Source organism: Accipiter gentilis, chromosome 12, assembly GCF_929443795.1.
Source record: "Accipiter gentilis chromosome 12, bAccGen1.1, whole genome shotgun sequence".
NCBI lineage: Eukaryota > Metazoa > Chordata > Aves > Accipitriformes > Accipitridae > Astur > Astur gentilis.
Genome location: NC_064891.1, coordinates 8,949,070 through 8,960,367, shown reverse-complemented (window position 1 = coordinate 8,960,367; position 11,298 = coordinate 8,949,070). Strand labels below are relative to the sequence as shown.

Below are 11,298 nucleotides of genomic sequence, written 5' to 3'. Positions count from 1 at the left end.
TTTCGCCCGGTTTCTCTCGCCCTGAACCGGAGGCGCCGGTGTCCGCTCGGCACCGGGAGCAGCCGCGGCGCAGGAAGGACCCGGGCGTGGCGAGGAAGCGGCCCCGAGCCCGGCAGGGACCGCGCCGGCCGGAGACCCGGGACCGGGACCGGGACCGGGACCCCGCTCCCGCCGCCTCCGCCGCGCCTGTCTCCGCGACGACGGCGCCCCCTGGCGGCGCAGGGAGGTTTTGAAGCTTCGGGGGGGTCTGCCGGGCACCTGCCGCCGCCGAGGCACGTGACTGCGGGTGTGGCCGCGTGGGCGGGGCCTGATTCGGGGCGTAGCCGGCTGTCCCAGGTGCGAGCGGGGCCGGTGTTTGTGGGGCCGAAGCCCGGGGCTGCGTTGGTGGGAGGTGTGTGCGGGGTGTTGGGGGTACTGGGGGCCCTGGATTGGGTGTTTTGAGGGGAGAGGGGGGCTAGCGGGTGTTGGGTGGGGCATGGGCAGGGTGCGTGGACCCCCACTGGAGGTGGGGGTCCGGTTGCGTTTGTCCCCGAAGCTTGGGAGGCCGGCATGCACCAGGCCGAATTAAACGTCTGAGATAGTCTCTGGGGGAAAAGGTGCTTTTCGGACCCTCAACGGCATCTTGGAGTCCTGCTCTATTCAACGTCTGTACAATGCCCAGAAGAGTTATTAACTAATTAGTTAATAATTATTCTGTATTAAAATATGATGTTAATATTCAGCAGATACCTTACAGCCCGTCCCAAAGGAGCAGAAGGTGTCATCAGCTCATGCTGGACCTGCACCAAGGTTCAACAGCCTCAATTTCCATCCTTTTTTCAGTATTTATACAGTATTGATAAGCTAAATATTCCCAATATATTCAGCATGAACTTTTAACATTCGTATTGAAGGAGCGGGAATGATTTACACCCTCACAAAAGGCTCTTTTCAGCGCTGAAAGACAAGCGGTGCCGAGCTTGCTGCTCCTCAGCCGTGTTTGGTGCCGGGGGTCCCACCCCACCTGGGAACGCCCAACGGGGGCTGAAAGTGGGAGGTGCAGGGAAGGGACACCCTGGTCACGCTCTTTGTCAGGTTTACAGTCAAACTTTATTCTCTGGCGTGCACTGAGACAGTACAGTTAACACCCCGTGTGACAATTCATGTCCCTGCCACCCCCTCCCCACGGCCAGCACCACCCCAAAATGAACCCCCCAACCCCTAAAGACTAAGCACCAGGTTTGCCGTTTGTTTTTCTGTAGCTTTTTGCCTCATTTTAAGAAGCAAACCAAGGCCACTTGCCTTGGGTGTTAAACATGGAGATGTTGCTCTTCTTGCTTTGTTTCCCAGTGAGGCAGGGAAGTGACCCCCGGAGCTGGGAGCAGGGGGTCCCAGTGGACGCAGAGCCACCCCCTCCACGCCGGGTGGGGGACGTACAATGTCCCCACGATGCCCCACCATGAAGGTGCGGGTCTCCCCGGGCCACCCTGGGGGAAGTGGCAGAGCCGGAGCTGGAGGAGCGTGGTGGGGGCGCGGATGGAGAACTCTGCCCGGCCCAGCTCCAGCGGTGCTGTGCAATAGGGCAGCTCAGCCGGGAGCAGAGGTGAGCTAGAGCCACTCTTCCTCCTCCTCCTCACAAGAGTATAAAAATACCAGCATAACTTTTCTTAGCTTTTCTTTTTTTTCGAGATTATTCCTTTTTTTTTACAATTTATAAAAAGCTTTTACCAAACCAAAGGGCATGCTGCATTAAACTTCCGTTCCGTCATGCAAATTGCTGTGGACTTTGACTTCCAAGTTCACCTGCTTCACCTTCCTGCCTTTCCCCTCACAGACGCCCCCGGTTTCCCTCAATATATTAATGTTCCTCACGGTGCAGTACCGGCCATCCAGGGACTTTTCGGCACCCCTGGGCAGCTCCACCTTGGTGTTCAGGGGATGCTCCTCCAGGGCGGCTCTGGCAGCCTCCCGCTTCCTCCTCAGCTTCCGACATTTCCTGGTGAGGAGGCAAACTCCTGAAAGCACCAGCAGCAGCAGGGTGACAGCAGCGAAGGCGCTCCCCAGGGAAGCGCCCGTTTGAGATAAGGAGGCTGCAACGGCGGCTTCCTCCCTCTCCAAGATCAGCGACTTCATATTGGTGCCGTTCTTGATCTGGTCGCCTTCGTTGTCGTAGATCAAGGAGTCGTCCAGGATCAGCCTGCCGTCGCTATCGACCAAGTCCCTGCGGCCGCGTTTCCAGCGGTGAGTGAGGGATCGCTGAACGCGAGGCCCCGCCATGCTCTCTGGGCCAATTACATAGATGACTTGAAGGTACCACTGGTGTCCAGCTTCCACCTGTCAGAAAGGGAAGACACGCACACAGGAAATTTTAACTACAGCTTTTAGATCAAGTGATCTTGTTACGTAAAGGTAGAGCTGGTTGCATTTTTTTGTCCTGTTTCTTGACTCCTGCAAATACCAACAAAAAAGCTCAGTGTGTTTTTATAAGCACCTGCAATAGTATTTACCACCAAGTGAGGTGTTCGGTCTTGTTGTCTATCTTTGGCAACTGCAATAATTAATTTAGGAATATTAATAATATGTTTTTAAAGAGCTTCTTTCCTGAATGTTTTGGGAAAAAAAAGTCTTAATCACCAGAATAAATTCCTCCATTTTCTGTGCTGGAGTTCACTTCTTAACTGGCTCCACCATTAATTTATGGTACAATCCTAGCAATGCCAAGAAGCCCCTTAAGCAAACAGAGGTCACTAAGAGGGCTTGTCTGGGGAGGGACAAAAACCCCCAGAAATCAGGATATAAAATTCTGCCCTCAATCAAGAGCTTCCTCTGTCCCCCTCCTGTTTCTGCCACGATCTGCTCGGCTCCTCTGAGTCTTGTACTCACCAGCCTCTGCAGAGAGGAACCGTGACCAGAGTTTACCTGCCCCTGTAATTGGGAAGGGGTGCGGAGAGCTCTGAGCTACGGCTACCTTCAGAGGAAGTGACAGCACCATGTGCGCGCTCCACTGCCGAACAGAGACTCTCATCTCTCACCTCACCTTTATACCCAGGCAAATCAAGGAGAGGCCTGCTACAGTACGATCTGCAAATGTGGATGATCACGCGTACGTGAGGCCACCTCGTTTCACGCAGGCCATGTTGTGGGTGGGTGTGGAGGCAGCGCGTCCCACCACGCCATCAGAAAAGTTGGTTGAGGGTTGCCATTAAACTGCAGAAGGCTGCAAGACCTACCCTCGCATGAATTTGGTTTCTCTAGGCAGCATTAGGGCCAGAGCCTACGGCTCACAAAGTATTTAGGACGCTCTGGACAAAGAAGTGAGTTTTGGGCTACCAGTAGCACTTGGTACGTACCTTGTAGAGAGCATCCACCTTGAGAGTAAATCCGTCGACTCCGGGCATGCTGCTTACTGAATGAAACTCAGACAGTTCAGAAGCAAAGTGGGCATCGAAAGGCACATCGTGGAAATACTTATCCGTCACTTCTGGTTGGTTTCGGTCCTGGAAATGAGAGAGGTGTTATGAAGAGAAATGCATGCTGTCATCTTTCCAGAGGGAAGCCAGAAGCCAGGTCACTAAATAACACCTGCGTACTGCTGCAGAAATCGAATCCAAATGCCCAGTCTCCGCACCTACCTGTGGGCATGGACATTTCTTTAAACGCATAGCTTACCGCACAGAAAATATTTATGACCTATATGATTTGTAGACGCTTCATACTGGTTTAGCACTGATTGTGTCAGTATTAGGTTTGTAGAGCTGAAGATCAGGAGAGGAATTTAACCAGCCTGCTCAAATATGTATGCCTAACTAACTGATAACATTAACATTCCTCTCATCCTGTGAGTGGTAACAGGGCTGCCAGCGAGGATGCTGGCAAATGTTAACTACAATGCATGTAAGAAGAGCTGAATGCATCTTGGGAGCTAGTTGCAGATTTATACAAGAAGAATTTCTGTGTAACTGGTAAATAAATCTCCCTTTATATGATGCCAGTTCTGACAATTCCAAGCCATAGTATAAGCAGAGATCAAGGGAAATTTTTAAGTTTCGTACATCACTTCTTCCTAATTTGTGGTTTGTTTTTTTTTTTAGACTAAGAAATACTCAGGGATAAAGACGGAGGAAAAAGAGATCTTGGCTTCATGGTTTGCACCTGTCTGTCCCATACTGCAAAGATCCACCACATTTCACTTCTCATCCCTTTGTAGTCAGAATCTGTTGGTAGTCAGGGGAAAAAAAACCAAACAGAAAGCAGAAGCAAAGGACATTTTTGCAAGCCAGTACTTCAGACCCCTCATGGACGAGGGAATTGTTTAGCACAGGCATCATGCTTTTTTCTGGCTCTGGTTTTCTGTGGCTGCTCAAAGGTGCAGGTGGCTGGGAGGGTGGCAGGGTCTGCCTGGAGACTCTGCAGGATCTTGCAGGGTTTGGGGGTGCCTGGGGAAGTCAAACAGAAAAACAGCAGTGCTATGTCACCTGGGACAGTCAGGCTAGAGAGAACTTGTAGACCGAAATAGCTAATATGAGCTAAATATCAGTACGTGCAGTACCTCCCTGCAAGTAGGAAGGCCATTTAGTTCCCAGGTCTGTTAGGTCAGCAAGAGGCTGAGACACCAGACTTCTCTGGACATGATCACACACAATCCTGGCCACGACGGTTTTGTCCACAGCAGAAGACTTACCAAGAGCAGAAATCGGTGTTTCAGGTGCTTGTTGGGTTGAATACAGCCATACTGGGGCCCCTCGTTATAGACGGTGCCCGTTGGGTCAAAGAAAGGTACATAGCCATCCTTGCCTGTACACAGATAGACTTTTTCCAACTGCAGTTTGTAAGCAGCATTTAGGTTTTGTTCAGGGTTCCAGAGCACGCGGCCGTACAGGATTTGCCCTGAGGAGGTTGGGAGAAAAACGGTCTGGTTAAATTCTCCAATTCAACAAAAGAACCACTGTTAGAGCCAAATGCACGAAACTACACACGGCTCTGGGTTTTTATTTGTGCGTGCAGATGACAAAATACTGTGCCAGAGCACATTCTTGTCTTGTCGTGCTGTTACAGGGCTGTAACGTGCTCAAAATGCCATTTGTTGCTGTAGAAGAGACAAAGCCAAATCTGGGTTTTACCCTTTTCTTTCAGAGCAATGGAAGTTGTGAAAACAGAATCATTAGGTACAAGCAGAAATGTAAAAAAAAAGAAAATAAATCCTACCCTTTGAAAAAGCCCCTTTGTAATCCATTTCTGCCAGAGACATTTCAGATTTGGTGGGGTCCATCAGAAACACCTTTTCATTGTTACAGAGCTGAAACTCTGTGTTTAGGGAGTAGACGACAGGAACTGGGCGGTTGGTCTGCTGGAAGGCAATTGGGATCAAAAATCTAAAATTGGGACAGGAAAGGAAAAGGAGAGGTTTAGTTTGGACGCACCTGAAATTACATGCTGGTGACCTACACAGTCTACTTCACCTTTCTTTCCTCCTGCTTTACTATTTTTAGTCTAGCAGCCCATACTATGGTGGTATTCAACCCAAGATGACTTGTTGCCCCTCACCCTACCCCAGTTTTCCCGTAATGGTGCAGTGCTCTGCATGACCAGCTGAAGCCTCCTTCCAACAGGTTTCATTTTCTTTCTGTCTGGGGACAACTGAAGGCTATGTGGGCTTCTGCAGCCCTGAGGCTGAAAACAGTGGGCTGAGATGTACGACAGCCCAGGACAGCCCCTGGCAAAGATACGTGCCTTGTGCTCGGGAGTGACAGACCCTGCCATGCTACAGGCTGTCTGGAGCACCCCGAGCGCCAGCTCAGCCCAGAAATATTTCAGGTCTCGGTTGTAGGGGGACTCCTGAGCCAAAGGGGAGGTTCCTCCCCTCCCCTTTTCCCTTTTCCCTTCTCCCTTTTCCCTTCTCCCTTCCAGCATGCTACATGCCTGCTGGGACCACAAAAACAACCCAAACGGGCTGAAACTGTCCTGCTGCCATGATGATGGGGACTCCTTACCGCTCAGGAGCGTGAGCTGTACAGGGCAGGGGCTTGTCTCCAGGCTCTATCCACGGCTGTGTGGGCTGCACAGTACAGGGGATTAAGAAGATGGTGTACTCTCCAGAGTAGTCCTTCCTGGGAACAGACAGGAGACACTGCAGTCACCAAATGAGACTCCAAGCTGTTCACCCAGCTGATGTGTTTGCTTAACATCCACCGTTTTCTAATTAATGTAAGCAGGCAAGACAAAGTTCATAGCAGGACCTCTCCCACACCCCAGAAATCTCCAGCAGTCGCAGGAGGGACAAATTTGACCTGCGGTGTTTAATCTGACCCTCTGTGCAAGGAGCACAGACTGTAAGAATAAACAGTCACAGACGGAACTAATAACGAGAAGCAATTTCTTAAAACAGCGAACCAAGAATTTCTAGATCCTTATATACCTACCTCCACCAAGCATAGCACTACCTATTAAGCCAGTCGTGGATGTAAAATCCTGCTTTTAACTTGCAGACTGCAAGACAACCTTGAATACATTGTCCCCTCTGGTATCTACCTACCCATTGGCTTAATTGCTAGAAAAATGCACGTACAAGGAGATGAACTGATTTTTCCCTCTAATACATCCAGTAGAGGAGCGTTTTCAGCCCTGACAGCAGCTTCCTGCGGGCTCCATCTCTGGGCCCTTGAACAAGGCTGGCTCCTGACCACTCCACACTATCGCTGTGGGTGCTGAAAGGGCAACAGGGATTGCTCTCTCAGGCCTGGACTTGAAACTGCTTCGCTGCTGCTGTTAACTACATGCACATTCATTGCTTAATGAGAACATTGTGCTGTGGGAAGCTGCTGAAGGTGGCTGAACCCACAGTCCTCACCTGTTGTAGGAGCTGGTTGCTCTCCAGAGCTGGTAGGGAGAGTCAAAAGTCTGAGCACTCCACAGCAGTTGCAGGTCAAATTCGATCCCTCCCAGGTGGTCTGGAGTCATTAAGAAAGACTTGACATCTGGCAGGCTGTGGTGCTCCATTACAAAAAGCCCTGGGGTGAGGACAAAGAGGTGATGGATGAGGCAGAGTACAGGGACACCCCACGTTATACACCTCAGCACAGAGGGACACTGCTACCTGTGTTTTCAGAACACATCTGTATTTGTAGGCTGATTTCATCCTCTGTCAGGACTAATGCTCTCACCTCTGAACTTGGCCTGTGTCTTAAACTCAATAACCAGCCGGCCATCCTCGCGGATGTAGATCCTGATTATCTGCAGCCGAGCTGAGAGAACGCTGTCCGTCTGAATCCCTGCACAGTGCAGCAAGAACAAAGTCACTGGGGAGGCCACACAGCACAGATGGCCCTCAGGTGGGCTGTCTCAGCACCACATAGCTCCAGAAGCATTTGAGAGAACTCAAAAAAGGCATGGTTTAATTGGGATCATCCTCCAGTAAGTCAGCTATACATTTCATCCATTATCCACATGTGCCTCCTAAGTCTCACTCAAGCATAAAGGAAGTAAATATACTGAGCTCTCCCCTATGATTAGCCTGTGAATATAACTTACTTTACACAATAAGTTGTAGATAATTGTTTCTGGGTGCTCCTGGCCTTAATTCCTGAGTGGCCCTCCATGACAAAGCTCTGCGAGTCCCTCCTCTACAATACCTGGTGTCACCGCTGGCAGAATAAAATCCAAGGTGAGGCATTGTCTGTTCCTCATAGCCCTTTGAGCAGCAATACTGCTCAAGGCTGCAGGCACGGGTTCATGGCACACATGGGCTCCAAATATTATGGGAAAGGAAACAGAAGACTTGCAGGTGCAGGATAAACCACATAGACGCACAGATTTTACGTCTTGGATGTAACCACCACAGAGGATAGGAACGATTTAGAGCTCACCTCTGGGAGTGCTGCTGTTTTAACAAACAAGGGGATACTATGGGAAAAAGTCCATCCGTGAGAGCCAGGAGGCTGAGGAACGTGACTGCAGCTCCCACACAAGAATCACTGAAAAGTGTCGGAGAAATCACTCCAAATATCCCAGAAGAAGCAATCTCTGCCTGGCTGTGGAGACTCTGATGAAGAGAGAGCTCTTCTCCTGCAGCACTTTCTAGGGCTCAGTGACAATTGTTCCCATTAACACAGAGAGGCTGGGGGGAAACGACAGCCCCCTTGCTAAGCTTGCACAAATGCAGGCATACCTGGACTCAGCCTGCATGCCCTTTACTTCAGTGAGTGCTACCCATGCTCAGGACTGCGGTGGGAGTGCAGAAACTAAGGGAAAAAACGAGAACAAACCAATTCTCCTGTACCCCTTCAAATGCCTCAGACCTACCCGTCCTCCAGAGAACAGTATCGTAGAAAAAGGAGAACTCCATCTCTGTGTGATGCTCAAGAGAAGCCCAACCTCTCGGCGCTGTCACGTAAATATAGGACACATAGAGTGGGACGTGGACTGTTAAGAAGGACTGAGCAGAGTCCCGTACCTGTCAATAAAACCCCCGAAAGGTGGTTATGCACGTTCCAAAAGAAAGACACTGGCCCAGACTCACAGCACCCACTGCATTTGTGTTCTGCTCTGTAAATGGGGAAAAAAGCCAGAGTATCTGCAACAGAAGACTCCTTTTTAGTTCTGGACCATAGGTGTCGTAAACACAGGGAGGATAATGTGGGGATGAAGTATTTCTGCAGCAATATAATGTCATTGCTCCAAAAAGACTGAGCATTATTGGCAAATAATTAGCTGATTTGCTGGACTGCCATTTGAAAAATAACAAACTACTGCTGGCAAAAAGCATGCAAGCGCAGAGTGCTCCTCACATACTACAAAACTCCTACAATTAAGTCACAGATGACTGTCTGAACTTTCTTTACCTTTACATGTAGGTACTTTAGACAAACTTGCATTTTAAATAAAGCTAAGCACCGAAGCACACTGGTGTCATGGTACAAAAGGAGCTGTGGCCACAACTTCACCTCACCCCCCCGCCCCAGTTTCCAATTCCATGAATTAAAAATAAGCATTTCTGCTTGCTCAGGACTGGCCCTAAGAGTATCTGAAATACCACAGCTCTGTGGCTATATATACAGCATTTATTATCTGCAGAGCACAGCTGTACTCTGGAAGCCCCTGAGAGAGACATTCCAGACTGGTTGGTGCCAGTCTCCACTTACTAAATTATGCAGTTGTTCAGTTCAAGCAGCTTCTTTGGAATTCTGCAAATAATTGGAGCTATAAAAGGAAAGTTAACAAAGTATTCCAGACTGACAGGAATTGAAAGAGATGATGTTGTCCCTAACAGTCTGACTGGGAATTTAATACAAGAACTTAACGAAGATGAGATACTCACTTAAGTGGGATGTACGTGTATAATCCATCCATGAGAGGGCAGTGAGACACATCTAGTAGCAAAAGCCACTATTTTATAGAAGAACATTTTTGGCTTTTTGTCTGCCAGTTGGTTAGTTAAGAAATTACTTAAAAATTCCCATGACCTCGCTCCACTGTGGAGTATGAACTGATGTGCCTCTGCTCTGTTCTTTGCTCATTTATATTGGCTAAGAATACAGTCAAAATTGCAAAAGAATAGAGCACAGCTGAGAGTGTTTTGTATTTCCAGTATATCCTTATATTTTAAAAAACATTTTACTGGCACTCTGAAGGTTAAGAGAATAAAACCTATGTCACCCCAAGAAAAATAAACGAATTGAGTGCATTTCACAAGGCACTGTTGGTTTCTAGGTAAAAGGGGGATAAAGCCATGTTCCAAAGCGGAGTAGCAAATATACACGAACACGAAGCGGAACTTTACCTAAGAACTGAGAAAGATCTGGATTACATGGAATGAGTTTTGGATATGGCATCTCACCTGGAAGTCAGCGGTGACAGAGCCCCCACAGACATCAATTAATTCAGTCATGTCATAATAGGCATCAAAAGTCCAAATGCAGCTCTTCAGGTTGAGGTGCTTATAAAGCTGGATCGTCTTCGGCTCTCTCACTGTGGGGTCAAACTGGTAAGGGCGGTCGTAGCCAGGACTGAGAATGATGCTGTCATAGGTCACTTCATCCAGAAACCCTGCCTCTGGGATTAAGAGACAGCAGGACAGTGATCGCTCCAGATTTCAAAGAACTTGAGGCCAAGTACTGACGTCCCATTTTCACTCTCAAAACACGTCAGTGACTTTTATTATATTAGGGACTTAACAGGCTCCTCCCCCTTCATTATCCTAGAGGTCAAACTGAATATACATGGGTCTTCACAGGGCAAAATGTTATAGGAATGGGGAGAGAATCCTAAAAACCAGACTTCTGAACGTATCAATCAAATGTTGAAGTTAAAGTTTAAGAAATGCAGAACAGCTTGAGTATGAAATGAATAGAATGAAATACAACCACCCCCCGCCCACCATGGAACAAGCATGGACCACATTATCCTTCGTGTCAGAGACACACATTGCCTTTTTATTTCAGCTCTGCCATTTACTTCAGCAGTGAATTTGCTTTTGCTGCTTCTTGTTGCCAGACGGGAGACCTCAGTGACAGAGACACAGTGATCCACTTCCTGTGAATCCTTCTCTAATCGCATGGATATCACAAGACAGATTTGAAAAGCAGAAAATCACCAGCACGGTGTGAACCTATAACCTTCTGGAACAGAGCAATGCTGCTTAAACCCATTATCTTTTAAACATTCCCATGCATCACATCTCATCTTTAACGGGGCAACTCTGTTCACTGCTGTTAGTATAGGAAGATTAATTATTATTTACATAATGTCAAGAGAGCCCAGAGAAAGACAAAGCCACCTTCTCTGGATTTGTTTACTGGCTTCTCCCTACCACCAAGTTCAGAAAGCAAAGTCTGGCTTTAAAGATTACCTGAGATGCCTCTGAGGTCTCTGATGGTGACCAGGTTTGAGCAGACATGCTGGTGCCTGTAGATAGACTCGGAGAGAAGGAAATGCAGGTTGTGCAATGGCAGGGTGGAGATGAGGGGCAGCATCCCATCCTGATGGGGGATCTGCACCGAGATGTGGATTCTGGAACAGATAGCGGATGAGACGGCATAAAAAAGCAGCCCTGGCAGGCACAGGAGCATTACCCCACACCCCCAGCAGCAAGCACAGACCAGGTGAGCCTGCTAGTGGCAGCCTGATATTTAGTTTCAGCTAAATTTCTCCATCTACACATCTGCTCCTTAAGCTGTCCCACCAACTCCAATTTCCTGAGGGGAAGGCGCACCCCCCTCAGCAGAGTAGGGTGCGAGAAAGAGAGTGGGAGCGCTGCCCTAAGCACCCTATGCTGTTCAAGAGGGCACACAGCATGGAGGGATGTGGTTTCGGACACATCAGTTC

At 48.8% G+C, this 11,298-nt stretch overlaps 1 protein-coding gene across 3 annotated transcripts in view; it reads right to left on the bottom strand.

Moving 5' to 3' along the window:
- Nucleotides 1–845: 845 nt before the first annotated feature.
- The window catches only part of FRAS1 (Fraser extracellular matrix complex subunit 1), a 175,755-nt gene continuing 165,302 nt past the window's right edge, over nt 846–11,298 (bottom strand). For all 3 annotated transcript variants that reach the window (XM_049814968.1, XM_049814967.1, XM_049814969.1), the window contains 10 exons: nt 10,823–10,983; nt 9,812–10,026; nt 8,278–8,428; nt 7,140–7,247; nt 6,827–6,986; nt 5,970–6,086; nt 5,185–5,351; nt 4,661–4,866; nt 3,330–3,476; nt 846–2,313 (listed from right to left, as the gene is read on the bottom strand). In XM_049814968.1, coding sequence (XP_049670925.1) covers nt 1,729–2,313; nt 3,330–3,476; nt 4,661–4,866; nt 5,185–5,351; nt 5,970–6,086; nt 6,827–6,986; nt 7,140–7,247; nt 8,278–8,428; nt 9,812–10,026; nt 10,823–10,983 — 2,017 coding nt within the window. In that variant the 3' untranslated portion in view covers nt 846–1,728. The remainder of the gene's footprint in view (nt 2,314–3,329; nt 3,477–4,660; nt 4,867–5,184; nt 5,352–5,969; nt 6,087–6,826; nt 6,987–7,139; nt 7,248–8,277; nt 8,429–9,811; nt 10,027–10,822; nt 10,984–11,298) is intronic.